This window comes from Diuraphis noxia, unplaced genomic scaffold (genome assembly GCF_037042655.1).
Source record: "Diuraphis noxia isolate RWA-SAM2 unplaced genomic scaffold, SU_Dnox_SAM2 contig0005, whole genome shotgun sequence".
Classification (NCBI taxonomy): Eukaryota; Metazoa; Arthropoda; class Insecta; order Hemiptera; family Aphididae; genus Diuraphis; species Diuraphis noxia.
Genome location: NW_028301715.1, coordinates 20,409,715 through 20,433,985, shown reverse-complemented (window position 1 = coordinate 20,433,985; position 24,271 = coordinate 20,409,715). Strand labels below are relative to the sequence as shown.

At 28.5% G+C, this 24,271-nt stretch overlaps 1 protein-coding gene across 2 annotated transcripts in view; it reads right to left on the bottom strand.

The window, feature by feature from the left end:
• Positions 1 to 24,271, bottom strand: part of LOC107166364 (solute carrier family 7 member 14) — a 103,814-nt gene that overhangs the window by 14,636 nt on the left and 64,907 nt on the right. For both annotated transcript variants that reach the window (XM_015514996.2, XM_089228798.1), the window contains exons 6-10: positions 16,497 to 16,668; positions 9,572 to 9,755; positions 9,309 to 9,433; positions 4,807 to 4,958; positions 4,579 to 4,724 (exon numbers count right to left, since the gene is read on the bottom strand). In XM_015514996.2, the coding sequence (XP_015370482.2) occupies positions 4,579 to 4,724; positions 4,807 to 4,958; positions 9,309 to 9,433; positions 9,572 to 9,755; positions 16,497 to 16,668 (779 nt within the window). The remainder of the gene's footprint in view (positions 1 to 4,578; positions 4,725 to 4,806; positions 4,959 to 9,308; positions 9,434 to 9,571; positions 9,756 to 16,496; positions 16,669 to 24,271) is intronic.

Below are 24,271 nucleotides of genomic sequence, written 5' to 3'. Positions count from 1 at the left end.
ACCTACCAACGTATCCGTATAATAATATTAAAACAATAATAAACGAACGAGCGTGATGTCACAGACGGAAGACCGCGAGCTGCTTACCGGCGGCGGCGTTTGTTTTATCGATCGCCCGCGCCGCTGCGGGAGTCTGATGATAATAAAACGGAGAAAATCCGAAAAGTGTTATTGCCACGAAAATAAACTATAACAACCCACTTTAGCGTTATCGTGTTTCGTGACCGATGTGGTTAGCGTGTGATCAAAATCGAATTCGAAAAGCGCAAAATTTTCCGGTATATTATATTATACAAATATATATATAAATACAAGCAGCGTCACAATAGGTACACGTTTCGGTGAAGACGAGAAGCTGACGTTTGCGATAGCTGCTATGATTTTGTCGACAAGAGGATGCAAAAACGTTTTGAAAAATATCTCCAATCGATCCGAACCGTTGTTGTAATGATGGCCCTCGGGTTGATGCATTTTTCCGACAATAGAAAACCGTACGACGTTTTGATAGGAAAACAATTTCTTGAGACCCAATCCAAACATTTACAAGTACACTTCAAGTTAGGTAGGTACCATTTGAAAATTTGCACTTGTATTTTTTTCCAAAAGTACATGATTAGGTCCCTTTTCTTCTCGGAGTTACTATAGGAATGATATGTTATCTATTTCACCGGATAATATTTCCTCTTCCGAAACATAACAGTAGATCGTTGTTTTATATTATAATTTTATGCGAATGTCGCATTATTCATGTACATCATAATTTAAGATATCATAGTAAAACGTCGTTTTTGCTTTTTGTTGATAAAATCTCGAAAATGTAAATCTTATACTTTTCTCATTATTATTGTCAAGAGCATGGAAGTGTGCACATCGTATAATATAATATACGTATAGCGCATAACGCGTTGTTCATGTATCAAATGACATTTTCAAACATGATATTATTTTGAAACGAACGAGTACGTGCTTAGTGTTCAACTACCAAAATAATTAAAAAAAAAATAATTATCTCTGTTCGTTTGTACGCGACAGACATGAACGGTGATAATAAATTACATTATGTTATTCACGTAGTGTGAAAATGTTTTGGTGAAAGATTATTGAATTTACAGCTATAAGTTAATTCTACCTACCTAGCTATTATATGGATACAAATGTGTATTGTTAGTGGTCGTATTGTTTTTTCGTTAACCCTAATTAATAATATATCTACCAAATTTTATTTAAAAAAAATTTTAATTACCGTCCGAATAGTAATTGGTTCGTTGAGATTTGTATTCCATATAATAATCGGTCATTGCGATAAAGTATTATAATATATGAAAAACCATTCTGGAAGATAATATTTTCGGAAAATATAAATGTACGTTTGTTCGAATGACTGGCTCAAAATTTAGAAAATGGAGATTAAATAAATTGAAAAATCAGCAATTTTATTTACTTATTTTATATTTAAAGTATGTGCAGCTAGTCCAATGTTAGAAAATTAAAGCTATAAATAAAATATTACCTATCCTTAAATATTAATAATTGGAAAATAAAATGAAAGAAAAAATTACAAAATGATTAATACTAGGAACAATATAATAAAATTGATGGTGGGATTATAACTAAAAATAATTCTACATTGGCAAACCCACATCATCCTTGCTAGAAGCTGATTATGGTGACATAGCTTTTGAGTTGAGAATAAAATATTGGTACAAAGTATACCTACCTTAAATAAATACAATTTAAGAAAAACCAGGAATTTGTTTATCTGATGATAATACTTATTTAAAAAAAAAACCCTAAATTGACTTGAACTCTTCTTTCAGCTAGCTAGAATAATTTTAGATACAAAAGAACAGAAAAAGATTGATAATTATCAAAACACTACAGGTTCTGATTTAATTTAGACTATTATAACATGGGATGTTTGGCATTGTTTTATGAATCAAAAATTATAATTAATAATGCCGTCTAATAATATCGGCAGGAACGTAAATCTTAACCTTTAGGTGCGTAAAATGTGTTTTTTTACAGAAAAGTGCAATTGATATTCTTTGTTTATAATCCATGATTCAAATGTAATAATAATTGGTTTGAGTCCCATGAAAATCATTTAATTTTTTACTCAAAATTTAATTGAATGTAATTATATCTTAGTGTTAGTGTAAGTACAGTGCATGTTCACTCAATCATCATCATATTATATAATGGAATGTACGTGTTCTGTATTGAAACACAAAATATATTTTTCAAAGTTTATTTCTTATCATGACACTGCTACGAGTGTATTATATTATTGTATGTTATCACATAATATAATAATATATGATTTCAACTTGTCACTTTATTGATTTTACTTAAACAAAATAAAATCGTGTGTGGCGTAAACCCATAACTAACAATTTCATATAGTAACCTATATATATATCCAATATTATAGAACATTTAATGGCTTAATGCTTGCACTGAACTCAAACTACGCATGTTACACCTCTGCACGAAGTTTATAATTGAATTTGTGACAGATAAAAAGGAAGTATAAGAGAAAAAGAAAATACAGAAAGAAGAAATTGACAGTAAGTGGGAAAGATAGAAAGAGATTAAATAATAAAATGTTACATCATAATTGGATAACAAACGGAGTATACGCGTGTTGGATAGTAAAATATTATCGTTACATGTGCAAGAGAGATGGACGATGTAAAGAGATCTATCAACGACGTTGAACTGTGTCAATATTACTCTATAGAGACCAAAAAAATTATTTGTAAGTACGTACCGTGGATCTTAACAAACTTTACACATCTAAATGTGATATATTTTTCGTATTTCTATTAAACGTCTAATACAAACATTGTTTTATTCTAAAATCCTAATACTTGGCAGTGTTCTGCTTTTAGAACATATAAAAATATATAATATACCGTGTGTTCACCAATTTAGGGAACACTGAAATTTTCAGCCAGATTATTTTGGAATAAATCGAATTTTTTTTACAAGCTATAGTGCTATATAAATAAACGTTTTCAGATTAATTTTTAATCATCTCGGTACGCGCATGCACAACGCAACTTATTTATTTTTTTAATAGCAACCGGTATTTTTGATACCAATATCGGGTATAGATTGAATTTTTTTAAGTCATTTTGACCATTTAATCATGGCTCTAAAACTAAAATTGACTGAATGAGAGCCATTTAAATTTTAATAAAAAATATATTTTTACAATTCATTATAAAATGCATAAAACCATTTATAATTATTTATTATTGATTACTTTTTGAATATTTGTACGTATTTTTTTTAATTTTATATATATACTTGTTATAAATAAGATTAACATAATATGGATCTAAAATAATTTAATTAAAATCGATACGTAAAAATATTCAAAAAGTAACCAATAATAAATAATTATAAATGGTTTTATGCATTTTATAATTTATAATGATGCTCAATCGAGCATATTTACTCCGTAAACAATACCGCCTTAACAACCTGTAATAATTATGTAAAGGATTTAGGATTATGGAACACACGGAACCTGTGCCCTAATATGCATATTCAGATAATATGTTGTAAAGCTCTTAAACTGCTAGGTTTCATAAACCGTGTCTCTTCAGACTTCCACTTGCTCTCCCCTCTAAAACTCTTTTCTGCTCCCTAGTCCGTCCCATCCTTGAGTATGGTTCCGTCCTCTGGGACCCGTCCACCGCTTCCGCACGTAGCATGATAGAAAGGGTTCAAAGAAAATTCCTCCGTCAAGCTGCTTACAACTAAAGATAGTCTGTCCACCTCACGATTACACGCCAATCTAACGCCTCTTTTCCTTAGAAAGCCTCGCCGATCGTCGTCATTCAGCTAACTTGACATTTCTATTCTATCTTCTTTCATCTAAAATTGACAGTCCTGAATCACTATCCCGTGTCTCATTTAATGTCCCCTCCCGCCGTACACAATCATCTGTTCCATTTCTTATACCTTTCTCTTCCTCAAACTACTATCTTAACTCACCGATCATCCGTCTAATGCGCATTGCCAACACTGACCCTTCATTCTCTCTCCAAAATTGAGCCTCGTTTCCATAAACAAAACTATTATTATTATACTATTATAATAATGTATTAAAAGGTTCGTCCCGTATTGTAAAATAAAATTAAAAATAAAAATAAAAATAATGAATTGTAAAAATATATTATTTATTAAAATTTAAATGGCTCTCATTCAGTCAATTTTGATTTTAGAGCCATGATTAAATGGTCAAAATGACTTAAAATAATTCAGTCTACCCGAACTTGGTATCAAAAATACCAGTTGCTATTAAAAAAATAAATAAGTTGCGTTGCGCATGCGCGTACCGAGAGGATTAAAAATTTGAAATTTATCTGAAAACGTGTATTTATATACCACTAGCTTGTAAAAAAAAATTCGATTTATTCCAATATACAACTAACGATCAGTATTATATTATATGGAATTTTCTTATTCCATGGTGGTATAACATGATGATAATGATAATATTCATTAACTTATAATAATATTATACATATAATAATTATGATAATAACGTAATGGAAATTCGTTTACCTTCTCGTCACTTTTCGCACCATTATTCTCTGCGACTGATGTGACGGTATGATTTGTTGCGGCAGCGGCAACTGTGTCTGGTAGAACGACGTCTGGTTACCGTACCCCTGGTTCGTGTACGCGTACTTTTGGTCGTCCTGCACCACCTGCAACAACACGTAACACCACGACCCGGTCAGTGGTCGCAAACCCACCTGCGTATTATAACCGCGGTCGTTTTATACTTACAAAGTTTACCCGCCCGTTGGTGACGATCTGTTTGGGCGCGTTCATGGGCGATCGCATCGTCTCCGGGAAGAAATGTATTACTGTGGATGTCTGTGGTTGGTACCGGAGTATCAGCACGCACGTCGACACTAAAGTGTAGGCGAACAACGTGCCTTCACGACAAAACATAAAATATAATAACGGTCATCGTTATTTGGGTGGTTGTTATTTGCGTGTGGCGAATAATAATAATAATAATATTAATAATAGTATAATATATAATAATTTATAATGTATTATCATTGATATTATCGCTGCAGCGATCGAATTTCTAGACGCGACCCCGCCGTTCACCCGCGATGACGATTGTTGTGCTGCCCACACGCTCGACTCGCCGCCGCCGCCACAATTTTAATTTGATCTCGAACCCTATATTTACAGTCTTTTCTCTGATGATACATAATGTATTACGGAATATTGATTTTGCGTATAGTGTACGACAAGCAATTTACTGCGGTCCCGAATATTTCTGTGCAAACTTCAAACACGTAGAACAGTAAAGACCGTTCTATATAATAAACGAATATCCAGAATACATAATAAACAAATTTTAGATGTTGTGAGTTGATTTTGTCGGTTATCAATTCATAATTCGCCTATTCGATTGATCACAAAATATAATAATGTAATGACGAGAATATGAGATGTATTATTTACACAGCACTGATATAATATACCATAATATACTCTCATATTATATTCTACACATTCCTGCTGTTTTGTAAAGTACTCGAGAAAAATTATTCAAACAGTAATTGTGAATACTCGAATCCACGTATTTTAAATATTTTTTCCAGAAAGTATCTGTATTTAAAATTAAATAGCTGTTTTTTCTTATTTTAAATATAATAACTATTTTAGATTTAATAACATTAATATTGAAAAAATATAATATATTAATGTCCACGTGCATGAAACTATATCAAGTCATTATATACAATTTAATCTATACACGAAATCTTACAAATTGGCTATTGAAGGGATGTTTTAATTTGTATAAATCTCATATCGTTAAATATACAGATAATCAATCGTCTTCAATAAAGCACAACCCACAAATTGTTTAATTCATTCCAAACACCATTGTGTAGCAGTAATATACAAAATAGGTACCTACTATCGCCCATCGATTTTGTAATAAAACTGGGGGGGGGGAAAGTTTGAAAGAACATTTTCAATACCACTTTTCACAATAATTGAGATATTTGTTTTTTTTTTTAGTACGACAATGAACTGAACTTTAAAATAAGAAAACAGGAGTGAAATTTATAGTTACTTGCACTTAAGGAGGGTTTCCGCTACACATGTTCGCGCAAATCCTTTGCTGTGATTGGTTGATTGGTTTAGGTTATCACATCATTAACCACGTTACCGTGTTGTTTGACATAGCTGAACATTTCACGTGTACACGGCACACGCGTATAAGTGGAACCCGCCTTTACACCCACAATATAATGCAGTACTTGTAGAATTTTAAACAAATTTAATACTAAAAAACTAAACTTGATCTAAAGATACATAAATATGTATATTTGTAAATTCTTATCTAGTATTCTATAAATACTTTTTCTGAGCATTCAAATTATTTTTTAAACACTTTTCAAAGTGAGTATATCTGTACTTCAGTACATTTAAAAATCATCTTTTGCAAAACAACTTGTCTAATTCAACGAAATAAAAAATTACTATAAATAAAATTACCAACATCAATTATATTCTTAACATATAACTACGTTGTAACAAAACATAGCTAAACAAATATAATCATTTTTATAGAAACTATCACTTATCTTATAAATTATATATTACGTAAAAATAATAATATACCCAATAGTATTTTAAAAGTATATATTTTTTTATACCAATAGAGAAAATCGATTAAATATAGTACAATACGTAGTAGTAGTATCATATTAATTCAATTGATACCTATGTAAACTTAAAACAATTTAATTTAGCTTCTGAAAACGTCTCCATCCGCAATTATTTGCGATATATTATTATTATATTGTTTGACCAGCTACCGAATGATTTTGTCAATTTATGACGGTGAACGGTGAACCGTGAATGAGATTTCCGTTTTTTCTACTACTATTGTATTTTGTTATCAGTTTAACTAGTTACCTAGGAAATCTATTTGAAAAATTGAACATTCAATCAAAAATAATTGGAGCTTTTTATAATAATTTACTTGGACCATTCTTGTTGGGCCATATATAATATATGCGTTGCAAAAACATATCCATTAGTCCATTACGTACCAGTTATCGATGCCATTGAGACATTTCCATGGAACAAAATCAAGCTATATACATATAATATAACTATAATACTGTATATGTATATATATAACGTATATAATATACACTTTAACCAACAAGTTGCGCATTAAACCCAAAAAGCAACTAATGATTTATTCATTATAGTATATGAACCTGCTATATGCGCTCTAACTATTCAAATTTTACAATAAATTAACCATAATTCCATTTCAGTTTCCATAGTGAATGAAATTAACATACCTAAAGGTTAATAAATTGTGTAATGTGAGTATGAGCACTATACGAAGTCATAATATTACTATGATTCATATTTTTGATTTAAGTCAATTTGTTTTAATTATTTAGAACCTACGATGTTGTTCCACCGAGGAGAACTCTAAAGAATATCAATTTCAAGAATATTAGATAATATTATTGCTGATTTGAATTTTGGCCAACGACTGTTGTTCGTGAAATTTCGATCAACAACAATGTAATAATATGAAATTACAATATTCTTATATTATATAAATGGCAATATGAGATGGATATTATCCCGTATACGTAGTCCCACATTATACCGTATCTATTTTATTTATCGAACTCCTTTCAATACAATATACAATAGTATATAGGTGATTTCTTTGACGACAAATCTCTTTTCGGATGTTACGCGCTGATCCCGACATGGTTTCAAAAGCTTTCAAGATTTCATCGATTCGCCTTGTATGTAGGTAGTATTATATATAATACATCATAATAATATTAATACTGACTATTGAAATTTAGTAGAACCATTTTTATAAAGCGTCCAAACGAGATTATTTTTCGTGACGTGAGGCAAACACATGTAATTTTAAACAAAATATTGAACTGTGTATAAATAAATTGTAATACCTATTATATTATATTCTCTTAAGCGTGTCCTAAATTATCGTAACTGAACAAAGGAATTAGGGGTTAAAACATTAGGACAGAAATGATTTCATAATGGAAGACAAAATCTTGTAATCGTTATAAATATACAATATTGTGAATGAAATTGGGAATTTATCTCCTGGATCATCTGAAAAGTGATGAACCAAATTAAAGCTTGGGACAAAAATTTAAAACATTCATTGAAACCGGAAATTACGCTGAGCAGGTATTTATATAGTTAATGATAAGTGATTAAGTATTCTAGAATAATTTACCAAATCGTTGGTTATACGTACCTTACCTACGTAATCTAACCTTAAATATTTTACACATGATATGTTATAAGCTTGATTAAGCTTATAACGAACAGTATACAATTTGCAAATCCATTATTTATTGACTTCAAAAATATATGTATACAACACAATTAAACCCCTCGATAACTAGTTATTATTAATTTGACTAATACATAGGCAACAAATCAAATTATGTCATACAATTATAATTTAGATGAAGATAAATAAAAAGTAAAACAATAAAAATGTTTATGGACCATGATCCTTAGATTACTCGAACAATATTTAATGAGAAATTATTTAACTCAAATATTATATATAATTAAACCATACCGCATTTCGAATAAAAGATTATATACGTTTTTCTTATTAACGAATAGCACCAATTATAAAATCACTACCTATTTAATACGATTTTTTAAATTACTTTTTTGTTTTAATAAAAATGGTTTAATATAATAATATATAGGTATTCAAACTTATGCTACACTATAATAGATACTATCACACTATATTGTTCGCTTAAAAATTGAACTATCGTAATAACTCGACGTACAGACACTAACAATGTTTTAACCTGTAAATTTGAATATATAATATGGTATATTTGACTCTTTGGTACAATAAAGCTAACATCATTACATATTATATTTTGTTCTGTTGAAGGAAAATTTGTCATGTCGTGTGTTTATAAGACGGTGACATACAAAGTAACAACACTATGTGACTACATATGCAGACTGCCTCTTAAGTTCACACAAAATGCAAATGTGATCGACTTTGTATGGATTTATTCGGTTCCCTAATACCACGATTAAAATAACATAGGTTCGTATTGCGCTGGATTTAATGATTTGTGGTTATGCTCTTATAAGGACGCGCAGCTACCGTTTTCGTGGAAATACGAATCGTGTTTCTAATACAATGTAGGGATTAACACACATCAGAAAAGTCTTACATTACCTAACTAACCAGTTGAAGTACTTACCGATGGACATCATTTCGATCAGCGTGTCCAAATTGATGACGAGGGCTGCTATTGCGGACGCAACGCCTGACAGCACAGTGGCCACTACCGGCGTACCGGTCAACGGAAAAATCTGGCTTAGTGACCTATATATACAATACAAAATATTAGGTGATAATTACGGTGATGATAATGATTGCAATCGACTAAGTCGCGGGGATAGATCTTTAATTTTTCGCGAATCGACGTAAAACAAATCGTCCACTCGCGTTTCGGACGCTCACTTGAATAGCAAACCGTCTTGGGCCATCGAATATATGATCCTGGGCATCGGAAACATGGAACCGAACATGCTCACCAATAGCCCTGCCATTGCACCCGCGGCCACGACCATTTGACACCTAGGCGCGCCTACCTGTACGAACATGTCTAACAAAGCGGCGTTCTCGTCGATTTTCGTATATGGTACTGCAAAAACAAAAAAAACAAAACGTTTCGTTACAATGATATTTAAAACGATTATTATTAATTGTGTATATATGCATATTATAATATACGGTAACAGCCAGCACGTATAAAGCATTTTTTTAGGGTTATTTTAAGTTAAAATATAATTCAGGGTTAGAAGAGTATGTACAATCAACGCTGTAGTTATATTCAGTATTCACAATAATATTATCAAATATGAAATTTAGCGACAACTTATTATTTTTATACACCTGAATAGCAATTCTTACTAAAAATGTATTATATAAAAACGGCCCAGGAGAGGTACAACACCAGAACGATTCCCAGGCCATTCCACTTAAGATAGGTATATTGTGTTAAAACGGTTTACTACGATCTCATCAGATTTCAAATAAGATTCGTACTTGATACTCGCTACTTGTTAGTTCTACAAAATAATTCCCAAGCCTGTCTAAAACATTTCAAGAGTTTTATTATTTAATTAATTGTTCCTCTGGGTAATCTCTGGAGGTGTTTTCGTCCGTCACGTCTTGTTCTGCCCTGGTGTGTTTATATTATTGATGTTCAGCATTGCACTGACTTATGAATAAAATCAAAGGTCGTTTCTGATAACGTCGTCGTGTAGATAAGGTTCGAAATCATGCCGTTCGTTTCAAAACAGCTACGATTCGATACTTTCAATTATTTTCGATGCAGACTGTCCTAAATTTGTGCATCAGTTGTGGACCCACCTGTTGGTATGACATTATCCGTCATTGTGAAATCGAGTGAAGATAAGTCGCAGCAGATGGCCATCTCACGTCATTATTGATGGCGTGTTTGCGTCAATCTTACTGACGGATCGTTTACGAATATTGACGGTATCTTATCTACGTATATAACGTATATTACAAGGGTATCCACCGGTTATACATACCCAGTTTAAGTATAGATCGATTACCCACCCACCTTGCCTTCAAAAGACTGAGAAACGGCGGCTTAACTAATTATATATGTATACCTATTATAAGCAATTAAATGGCATTCATGTGTTTAATAAAATGATACAATAAAAAGCCTAGAAAATATATCTACTCCATTATTTTACTCACTCAACAACCAATTTTTAAAGCAGTTCAATTGAAATACCCTAAGTATATGATTGGCGCCACTTGACTCACACGTTGGCGAGTCTATTCTGTCCATCGTCAGCGTCAGTTACCCTGTAATGATTGCACCGTACCAGATGCACTTGTTGTGCTAACTTTGCATAATACGAATGCTTCGTTCAAGTCATCTGTGACGCACAATATCACATAATAATAATATAATATGGTACGTAATCCGATATACCGAGAGCACGACAACGTGGTGAAAAAAAAAACTACCACCATTCGGTTAGATGCCCTATGACAGCGTGAGTTTTCATTTGTCACACATAATATAGCCGACGCCCATTTGTATATAGGTCATAACAAATCCAGAGTTCACAAAAAACAATATTATATTAACATCAAGAATATCATAGGTATTTCTTAAATAAAACTATCGTAGATATCTAGTAACATTATTGAATTCGTTACGCTTTTGTTTGCAAAACCTGGTAAATAGGGTATAACTCGGTTGAAAACAATACGCACTTTTAATGTTAATCTCTTCAACAAGATGAGACTAGAAAATTAATTTTATTTTGAATAGTAATGAACAGTTATATACGTTCCGAGACAAGTTCTATAAATTATAGAGACATTTTATTCGAATAATTATTATTTTGGGTTAAGAATAAATTGTTAGTAATTTCCGGCAATTGTGAAATAATTTAAAGAAAAGCTATAGTTCTGAATAGTTTTCAAGAAAATCAACTTGTATATAATAATAAAGCTGCGGTCGTTTCACTCGTATACAAGTAAGAAATAAATAAAACTATAAATGCTACACAGATGCGGAAATATTATAACGTTACATTATATATATATACCTATATATATATATATATATATATAGAAAAAATGGATAAATTACTCAAAAATAAAAATAAAAATAACAACATCCGTTGAAAATTATTGTGGTTTACAAAGTGCAAAATATTTTTTATACTCATATATTTTATTATGTGTTCTCGCAATAATTATAATGTATAAATTATATATATTATACAGTGATCAAAAGTTATCACCAGTTATATTTGGTTAATAGTTAATAATAAACTTAACATATTAATTATTATTAACACTATATTAATTTACTTAGCAAACAAAATTATACGAAGTTATTGATGATTGTATTTTGAATTAGGTACATTGTTTGAAACCTTATTTATTTATTTTCATATAAAAATAAAACCAATGGCTTTCGATTATAAAACAGTACTTACCAATTTAGTCTTACATAATATTATAATTGAATGAAAACGATATTGTTGTTTATAATAACAAATTATAAATATTTAAGTCGTTTAGTTTAAATAAAAAGAGTAGAGAGAGGTAAAATGTATTTTGTATCCTCGTGCAGTCTCATTTTACTAATTCGTTATTCACAGATAGAAAAAATTATTTAATTTAGCACGAATTGGTGTTAAAATTACTAAGATGGCGTGTATGTTTTCACTCACTAGAAACTTGGTGTTGATACCACATCAGACGTATAAGTCAAAATAAGTTATTTTAAAGGTAGTAATTTTTAGTTATTTTGGAGTTAATTTAACATCCATAAATGTTTTACCATTACACAACCAATCATAGATTATTCTAATTCCACTTATTGTCAAAATAACATAATTTAGTACAAATACAAATTTAAAAATATTTTAGTGTGTTCAAAATAAATTTTATGTGATATCAATAGCTGTCGATTGGAGTGTTGAATTAACAACAATCAGTTTTAAAAATATTGTAATTCTTTAGAAAATAAGTTTTATTCACGTCCGTCAAGTTGGCACCGGCACTTTCTCCAAACAACTCAAAACGGGTATCAAAATTTTGCTACGAATTTGCTACATTTTGCTACGCTATTTTTAGAATTTGCTACAATTTGGTTTTTCCAGAATTCCGGAAAATCGAAAATTTCCCAGCACCGGCACTTTCTCCAAACAACTCAAAATTGGTATCAAAATTTTGCTACGAATTTGCTACATTTTGCTACGCTATTTTTAGAATTTGCTACTATTTGGTTTTTCCGGAAATCCGGAAACAAGCATGCCAGTGCTATCTTGACGTAGCACCGGCACTTTCTCCAAACAACTCAAAATTGGTATCCACATTTTGCTATGAATTTGCTACATTTTGCTACGCTGTTTTTGGAATTTGCTACCTCCTGGTTTTCCCGGAATCCCGGAAAACAGAAAATTTCCCAGCACCGGCACTTTGACCAAATACCATGATATAATAGGTATTAATATTTTTTATTTTCATAGATTATTGTTCCATTCATGTGCTATAATGCGTTTCACAACTAATGAGATATATAAAATTCAGAACTTTCTTCTGCGTTGGAAGTATAGAATCTTGAAATACTTTTAGCGCCAGCACTTATTATACATTTTTAAAGCCTATAGCACGGGGTATGAACAACAAAAAATTAAATTGAATTTAAATAGATGTTATCAACATTTTAAATTTCCAAATTAAACATATTCCAGTCAATATATGTTTAAACCTATTTTCAACATGTTAATATTATAGTACTGGACAATCGTTGTCTAAGTATAGTATATATTATAAATAAATGAACTGTAGAAATTCATTTTAGTTTTACCATTTATTTGACTCAATAAAGAATATAGTAAGTTTACCAAGTCATCGTGAATATTCCACAGGCCATTAGCTCTTTTAACATGTGAAGTGTAATGTCCTATTTCTTCACTTGAACTTCGTGAGTTGTGAAATTAGTTGTGAAACGCATTATATTTAGTTGTGAAACGCATTATAGCACATGAATTGAACAATAATCTATGAAAATAAAAAATGTTAATACCTATTATATCATGGTATTTGGTCAAAGTGCCGGTGCTGGGAAATTTTCTGTTTTCCGGGATTCCGGGAAAACCAGGAGGTAGCAAATTCCAAAAACAGCGTAGCAAATTCATAGCAAAATGTGGATACCAATTTTGAGTTGTTTGGAGAAAGTGCCGGTGCTACGTCAAGATAGCATCGGCATGTTTGTTTCCGGATTTCCGGAAAAACTAAATAGTAGCAAATTCTAAAAATAGCGTAGCAAAATGTAGCAAATTCGTAGCAAAATTTTGATACCAATTTTGAGTTATTTGGAGAAAGTGCCGGTGCTGGGAAATTTTCGATTTTCCGGGATTCTGGAAAAACCAAATTGTAGCAAATTCTAAAAATAGCGTAGCAAAATGTAGCAAATTCGTAGCAAAATTTTGATACCCGTTTTGAGTTGTTTGGAGAAAGTGCCAGGGGCCAACTTGACGGACGTGTTTTATTCTCATTCAACGGGGTTCGAATCCTTGACTATCATCCACAATTACTACCTAACAAATGTCATACCTACATTCCTACGCGTTAAACCATTAGACTACCTACCGAGGTTGTATTTTGTATGAAAAATATACTATTTAAACAAGTAAAATTATGGGACATGGATTGTATTTCATTATTGGAAGTTTTATAGAGCCCGCAAAACACTGTTTCTCATTGTCACAATCTTCGCATATTCCCCAATTTGTGTTAGGTACAGTAATAACTAATAATGATTTTACCTTTATATATATAATATATTGTATGCATATAATATATAATAAATGTACCTATATTATTATATTATAATAGGTATATTTATTTTCCTACTTTGGAGGTGATGTATTTACTGGTCTCCAGGATTATTGGACTCTCTAAAGTCATGTACCTATTATATATTTTTAATTATTTAACATTTGTAAATACCTATATAAACATTATACAGGGTGATTGATTTATTATAAAACACTCACTATTTCAAAAAGTATTGACTTTTTCAAAATATTTTTTTTACATACCAACGTTTTTATTAAAAAATTATATTTTTAAATATTTTTAATCCTTATCATTTTTTATGTTTTTTAATTTTTTGAATGACAACATAGAGTTTTAATTTCATATTCCAGAGCAGAATATTTTTCTAAGTATTTTGATATATAAAAATCGAATTTGGAGCTAGTAGTTTATGAGTTATAAGTATTTAAAGTTTAGATTGGAAGAGTGGAGTGGTACGGGGTTACCCCGCAAAATGTTTGTCCACTACTCCGCTAATCCAAATTTTAAATATTTATAACTCATAAACTACTTGCCCTAAATTCAATTTTTATGTATCGAAATACTTAGAAAAATCTTCTGTTTTGAAATATCAACGTTGGATATTGAATCAATACATGCATCAGAAAATATATACATGACATTACAACAAACTCTGAAGAAATCAAAATATTATCTTAAGTTGTGTAATCATTCAGCCAAAAATTGTGGGCATTTTTACAAATGTTTATTTTGATATCATAAATGTTGATTTTATTTCGAATCTCAATGATCTGGGGACAACAAAAGCTAACAAGATAAAAAGGATTATTTAGAATTTTTTTGTTTTTCTAAATATAGTGGTAAAATCGTTCCAGAATAATAGTGAGTCATCAACATTTTATTGAAACTTAATTTATGGATTTATGATGGATCGTGTTTAGATCGAATTATTTCAAGCTATTAAATTTTTTAAAATAAAAAAAAAATACTCACGCTATTTACATGTATTTGGCATTTATCCAACATAATATCAATATCACATTATTTATATTATATAGAAAATAGATTCAATAATAATACAATCAATAATATTTGAACGGAATTGTCAGGTGACAGGTATATTAATACCGTGTCGATCGCAAGGTGACTGATAGATAATGATATATGATATAATATCCGGTGTGGACTTCTGTTATTCAATTTGTATTCATAAAAATTATAAAATGACGCACTTGAGCAATAATTCATTACTAATGAGGTTTAATCACAGTTAAAAAGTTGTATTCTTGTATTTACTAAAACTTTTTTCATAAATAAAATTTATTTATACATTAAATTATTTTATTCGATAAAAATGCATACTTGATAGCTTTAAATAATGAAAATATTTAATAGTGAATTTTACACTAATAACACTTAAAACAAATTGGAACAAAATAAACTTTACAATAGTTTTAGAGTTGAGCGATTATATCCTATATAGTCCGATAATAATAAATTATGAAATGTTTATAAAAGTACCTGTTATAATTCTATACAGGTTTTTTTTTTATATAGAATCTTGTTTATTTGTTTTTTTTATTAAACAAAATATACAAATGCATTATAATCATGATAACTTTATGTTTAAATCCAAAAAAACCCACATTATTTTAAATCATTGGAATTTATTTCTATTTTCATTAAATTCACCTTTGTTTTTAAATAATTAAGTTTGGTACCTACTTTAATCCGTTATATAGCTCCGAACAATTTTATTATACAACTTAACAGTAAAAATATTTTTACCTAATGGTTCAATTTTAATCATTTAAATAACTAATATAATACTATAACAACTTAGTTTAATTGATATCTTAAATTATTTTACGTGGCTTATAAACTTAATATGCGTTTAATATTATTTTAATTATTTTTTAATCTCGATATCTAACTCGAGGTACGATTGAAATTTATAAATGACTTTAAATCTATTTTTAAGAAACTATACGATTTACTATATACTATTAGTAGGTAGTTATAAATAATTACTTACCAATAAGTGTGAGAATAATCGAAGAGCTAACATAAGCTACAAGTATAATAACCAAACTAGCCATAATGGCCAGTGGAATAGATTTTTTCGGGTTATGAGCTTCTTCGCCGGTGGTAGCGATGATGTCAAATCCAATAAAAGCGTAAAAACAAGTTGCCGCCCCTTTAAATACCTGTTAACAACAAAATAAATGAAAATTAAATAAATAGCTTTCAAGGCAACATTAATAATTTAAAAGCTATCAAACTATAAAGAGTATTTCGGAAAACATAATAATTTTAATTAGGTTTGAGTCATTGAAACACCATCACAGATACACATATATTATTCATTTGTTTTATAAATATTATAAATATACGAGATTTTTATTAGCATAGATAATATTCTGTATGAAATAAAAATATTAGAATTAAAATAAAATATGTTGATGTGTTTTGAATCGTGTTTGATGTATCAGCATCAAATAATCATCAATTACTTGAAAATTTTGAATCACATTATGAATCAATTAAAATACGTCTCTTAATAATTATTAAAAATTGTATTAGAATTAATATTCTATACAATTATTATTAGTATATTTTGGAAAATTTTTGGAAGAGTGAAAAGATCTTTGTACTTATTCCATAAATTTATGGTCAACAACTCTTATTATGTTAACTATTTTATTTATTATTTTTTAAACGTATTTACGTATTCTTTGAAAATTGCTTCTCATATTATATGGATTCATAAATTTATCATACGTATCTTCACTCCCGGAATACCTCTGTCACGAGTCTATAATGTTTCATGAATTTGTTTTCATTTTACTCTGTATCTTTAAGATAGTATATTTTTTATATTGTTATGTAATAAAAATATACTTTATGAAATTAAATTTATTTGAACTATATATTTGAAAAAAAAAAAAATGTCCAATAATAAATAATGTGTATTTTACCAATAATTCTATTTTTAAAATTATTTATCTATTGAACAAAATCCTTAAAAACAAAATACATTAATTTTATAACATAGAGTATTGTAATAATATGAAATTATCTTATGTTTGGTACTGGTTATTTATAATTTAAATTTGATTCAACTGTTATTTTATATTATAACAATTATACTTAGTTAATGTTTCCTATATTTCGTTCTGAAAATGCGTATAAAGTAATTATTTAGTAATTTTCTTAGTAAATTGAATTTTGACCAATCACATTGATATTTGATTCGTTTTTAAATTATTCCACATTAAGCCAAATATAACATATATTTCGGTTTTTTAGAGTTTAAAAATGTAAAAGAAAGCGTGATTGAGCGTACAGGAGTGTATGGACCACTGGTATGGTTATCTTCCGATTAAATGATAAATAACTGAATTTTATTAACGATGCAAGGCCAAGATTATACATTCCGAAAAAGTAAATATAATCTCTCTTGTTTTTCGCTATATTTGAAATAAAAAAATTAAAAATAAACATGGGAATATTACATTATATAAGTAATATACTAATATAATAAATTAAAATCAATATCTAAATAATAAAAATGCATTTTCATTATTTTTGGAAGTGCTCAGAAATTCAAGCTTTTGTATTTTCCTTAGAAACTGAATATTCAAAATCTAATTTAACACAAAATCATTTCATAAGACATAGAATACAAAATATCCATAAAATTGTATTAAACGATATCATACATTTTGTTTATAAATCAACAAAAAATATATTAAAATTAAACAATACATATTGTTTAATAATACAAAGAACCTTCCAGTACTTATATCCCCAGGGTCATGTATATTTAGAACTTCATCATGGACTTAACAAGGTTTTATTGTGTATAGAATTAATACTATTTATAGAAAGATAAACATTATTTTTTTTATAGTAACAATAATAATTGAGTATATATAAGTATAGAATAATAAAAATATTATAGTTTTTTAAATATTTTATATGTTTTGGAGTTAATTCACATAGTATTATAAATGTATAAATATATATTTTACAAAAAAAAAAAAAAATTGCATAGCTACTTAAAATTCTAGTAAAATATATGAATTCACAATATTATATTTCATTTATTTTATTGCATAAGGTTTAGAGCTCTGGTTATATATATTATTAGTATTACAACCGTTATATGCTGTTATGCAAAGATTTTACTGAGTTAAAACTATCAGCAAGCATATTCGGTGGCCTCATCATATACAATATTACCATTCGTTTGTGAACATAAATGAAACTTAAGCATACAAGCTATATACATTTAAATGTAATTTAATTCAAAACATAATAAAAATACATATTAGGTTACATATTACATTTTAATTTAATTTTAATATGCCCATCAAATAATATGGTTTTTTATTTCTATAACACTCGTTAGTCGTTTGGAAAAAAAAGTAAAAATAATATTATCACAGACTGTGATGTTATCACAAGTGACAAAAGTGACTTGTCACGGAATGCCTAGCAGATGAGAATCATCGAAAGTTATTTTAATTTTAAATGCGTATCATATGTTTTGCGCGTGTGGCTTTTTGTGCTTTCCACGAAATGCTTCGTGTGATCACCACGCCGACTAACGGTTTCAGCAGCCGCAATAGATGTTTCAAATCACAAAAAAAAATATAATGTCTTATGATAAAATTATTTCATACAAATACCATTTAATGATCGTTCAAGCATATTGTTGTACGAGCATAATGTTATTACGAGCCGATTTTATCTGACAACCCGTCATTGTTGTGTTACATTTATCAACCTCTAAAGATTTATACAGGACTGTATACAAACGTCCATTGGAGTTTAACAGGTAATCAAATATTTAACAAGCCCTTAACATCAAACAGTAACCACGATTGGTACATTAAATTTTAACTAGACGTTAAATTATAAAATTGTTGGACGACCTAACATTAAACTTTTAAACTTAATTTGTCGACATTATATCAGCGTGCAATGTGTCTAAATCCACTACCTAGAATTAATTATGTAATTTAATTTAATTTTCTTCGTTCGTTTTCTCTCTAAGGTGGGGCAATAAATATAATAAGTGACCTAATTACGGTCCTTATATTCTGGCATGTCTTATTGCTATAACGAAGTACAATAATTGTTCAAAATCAATTCAAATTTATCGATAATTTATAAATATATATTATTATTAAAAGTATAGAGTGTCAATACAATCATTGTAAATGATCTTAAATTGAAATTTAAAAAAACTAGTATAAGCCTAATAACGTTATCTGAAGAAAATAATATGATTAATGAACTAATAATGTTCTGTTATTAAATTTACTCGAATCCAGCTTAATGTTCCGACAAATAATTTTAATTTTATTCATTTTTAACTTCTCTTAATTTTCAGATCCGATAAGCTCATCTTTCACATTAGACCATACATAAAAACCAATATAGTTTATTACATTTATTAGTCGTAAATTATTAATATAGTTCTCCAAGATTGAAACGCACAGATATGAGGTAATTATCGGTTTTTAAACAAAATATTTATTTTTTTGTATTCCATGATTTAAAAGTGAACATCGAGAGATTTCCATCATAGTATAAGTACCTACTCATGGGTTTGCATTTCATTGTTACATTAATATGCTTCACATACAATATGTTTACTTACGCTTAAAATTCTATACATACTTTTTTTTTATTCACTCGTATCGCTGCTTTTCATTTAACATCTTCAAATAATCATTTCAATCAATTTTATCAATATTTCTGATAAGTTAAATTCTTCTAAAATGTGTTCCAAACTGTAATCAAATTTTTATTTTGCTCTGATTCTACATTTCCTAAAATAATATGTACTTAACTTTGAAAACTCTTAAATCGTTTTAGTCATTTTAACATAAACTTATTTTATAATAGTAGAATCTTTTTTACTGAAATAAATTTACCGTTACATAATAATATAATAGATATGTCATATCGCTTATATAATATTTAATTCAGTTTATCAATGTATCTTTATGGTTAGGTATACATTTTACTCACAAATTAAAAAATATGGGTTCATAATGATATACGTACCGACTCTATTTTAACTCAAAGAACTCGATATAATAATATGTCATTATACCCATGATATTGCTTTACATATTTTATAAAAAATAGCATTTCCTAGGTATATTATTATACTTATTTTAAATTGAACATCAGGTGTTCAAGATATCGTTTTTCTTTCTTATCTTTCTTATTATTTATTTCTTTTGTAATCAATATATTTTTTTGGAGTCTTGTACATTGTTAAGCCAATCAACCCACACGCCAATACAATACTGTTACCAAAATATTAAATTACGTAGATTAATTACGTATTAACAATATCGGAATGAGTGTTAGGATTAGGAAAACTAATCAAATATCGTTTTGTTTCACTGTTCTAAAAATAAATCCAATTACAGAGCTACAAATTAACCCTAAATAATTTCTCATCGTTGATTTGGCCAAGATGTTATTTTTGAACACAACCACTTATATAGTTCAAATATAACTTCCATTTTAAGTAAAGGCTCACGTAAATCATCAAGTCCGTTTTAATTAAACGAAATTGTTTCATCTTCAATAACCCCGCAAACCCCGACGTGTCTTTACATCTCCACTTGATATTCAGTTTTACTCAAGACATCCTTAATATTCTGTATGAATCTAAAGCCGTTTATACTATAGGTATAAATCATACTCTATTCTGGATAGATTAAGAAGAGATGCGTCTAAAGTCAATGTTTTAATTTGCGGCCTAATTTTTCGTTAAGCTTTACTGTCAAGAAACCTGCACACTAGCGATATCATTGCCAACTATAATTTATTTTTTCACTTAACTTGCGTACATAATATAACAAGTATAATTTAACACCCGTCTTGCAGTGACAATATTATATAATATGATAAACTGTATAATTTACGTTACCAAGTGGGGCTAGTGTTAAAGGTAATAATATATATAATATAAGAAATAAATGTAATTATTTAATTATTTTTCCAATCAAAAAATCTTAAATTTATATCTAACTCTAAGTCTATGACAATATCAAATGAAAAAACCTACTTTATACTTAGATCATGACCAAATTTATCCTAATAAAGTGATAAATCAATTGCAGAGATCGATTATTAAAAGTTCAAAAATTTATCATTACATTATTATATAAGTAAAAGATACCAAGTATAGTCTAATCGATGTAATTCAACTTATAATAGCAGTTAACGAAAATATATTTTTTTAAAGTGAGAAATTATAGGAAACCACTTTGCTGTATAATAAGCTAGTTTCGAGTTTACCTTATCATTGAAAAAGTTATTATAATGTATGTGTTTACCGAAGAAGATAAGTATTCTGAAAGCAGATTTAACTTTATCATCAAGTCTACTTGTGATCGGCTTACCCAAATTTTTGATTTTAATTACTTCAAAAATTTAAACATGTAAACATGACAAGTTTTTAATATTACTTTTTTTGGAATTTGATGGATGATATTAAAAATTTGAGAAAATGAATCTCAAATTGTTTTGACGGCATAATATGTGTTTAATAAAAACAGGAAATAACGGTATTTTAATTGAATTTAATTTAATCATTGCTACGAAAAATAATTCTGAACGAATCGTATACTACAAAGTATATTATTTCATTAGATTATTTTTTTATGTTCCTATTAAGCTTATTTATTTGATCGATAAATATGACAAAAGTATTTGACACTATGCAATTTCCTATATAGTATCTACTTATAATCATTAATCCGGCCCTAATCATATCAGAGGTAATTAAAAATATGATGTTTGTGTAATTCCTTATTTCAATTAATTCTCTTTAAATTTCAGAACTTCAAATGAGAAAAAATGTATCCCATTTTTTTATTTTTTTATTTCGTACTTAATAATAGATGTATTGTTGTATTATTTTTTTATAGTATCTTTTCACCGAGAAATAAACAAATACAAATTATAATAATTATCCTTTTTAGTTGCGTGAAATTAATTTAAAAGTAACCCCACTTAGTAAGAGATCGTTATATAGCTTATTTTAAATTACAAACATAACGATTAAATATTATATATAATGTTTTTACTGTTAATTCTTTATTTTGTGTTTGTGTCAACAATTCTGTCAAATCATAATAATTGGCTATTTAATGAAATGATAACATACACATACATTATGAACTAGGTAGGTGTTATTATTAATACTAATAAATTTTCTCTTTCATATGCCTTTTGTAACAATATGGCATCAAAAGCGTTTATAATCACATTATCATAATATATTATACTTATCTGATCAAAACTTATTTATTCCATTTGTTATATAATTTATTTATTAATTAGGAATATCTGAGAAATATAATTTTTTAAATAGAAACGTTTACAACGATTACAACTTTTATATTTTACTTATTTGTATAAAGTACTATGTTCCTTGTTTTTATGAGAAAACTATTATTAGTTACATATACCTAGAGTTGATTAATTTCAGTAATAAATTGGTAAAAGTGCATATAATTTGATATCTACTCTGCACTGTTACACTTAAGTTGCAATTATACGTCTACGTGATTATATGATTCCCGGTGTAAGAGCACCGAAGGTATTTCAAGACGTTAAAATGGTTATGTTAACATGAACGAGATTGTAGTGCAGTTACTGAGGATCAATAAAAAAAAGGAAAGAAAAGGAGGACTTAATCAACCGAACTGAAGACGTGGTCGTAAAAACGAGGTGACTATTCTCGGCAGTATTATTAGACCGGTTACTGCCTATATACGAGCACGATTTATTGCCATTCGTTTTCACAGCCTTCGTTTATGGTCAGAGCGAAAATACATTTTTTTTTTTATCATTCTTTATGTAGGTATTTATAACAATACGATGCATTTTGAGTGTTACCAATTGGCTCGATGATGTCCTAAAAAAAAAAATCAAAAGCTATTCATTTAGCTACTAGTTACAACTCATAAGTTACCTGCGTTGTACCTACGTTGTGTCAGATGGACGATTAATATTTTAGTTTGAACGACGGTATTATGGCCTTACGATAAGAAACAATCAAAACATTAAACAATAAATCGTGATATTTAAGGCCAAATTAACAAAATAAGTTTTTGAAAAGTTATTATCAATTACCAATATTATCTATAGCATTTAGTAAACTTCTTTATTTGTATATACTTTATGTCCACTGCAGAAATAGAATTTCGATTAAGTACCTAAGTGATATTTATTATAGTGTATTCCAATATTTCCAATCTAATATTTGGTGATGTAGTTTATTTGAAACAAATAAAATCTACTGAAACGATACACATAGTTGTTTGTTTTATTTTTGTCAGTATTTATATTATATCACAATAGGTACCTATACTTTTTGGATTTTGAGTTATTTACACTAAAATATCGCACTATAGACTATATAGTATAGTATCGATGACAGCTCCTTTTATTAGTCTTTCAAAGTGATTGAGGGGCCTTTATAATTCATAGTGGTTATCGTACGACTTTTGTTGGTTCATACGTAAAATGTATCTAATACGTCAAATATAAATAACAAGATCATACTATTTCTCAGACAAACGAATCTTATAAACAAACTGTAAATTGTAAATAATACTATTCACTTAACTCCTAATTATTACTACTTTGTCTTGTTTTAAATACTAAATCACTTTGTATATCTTTTTAAATATTAATGTAATATGTAAATATACTAATATATAATGTACTGTTACATCCAATGGCCATAGACGCCGCGGGTAGTTGTTT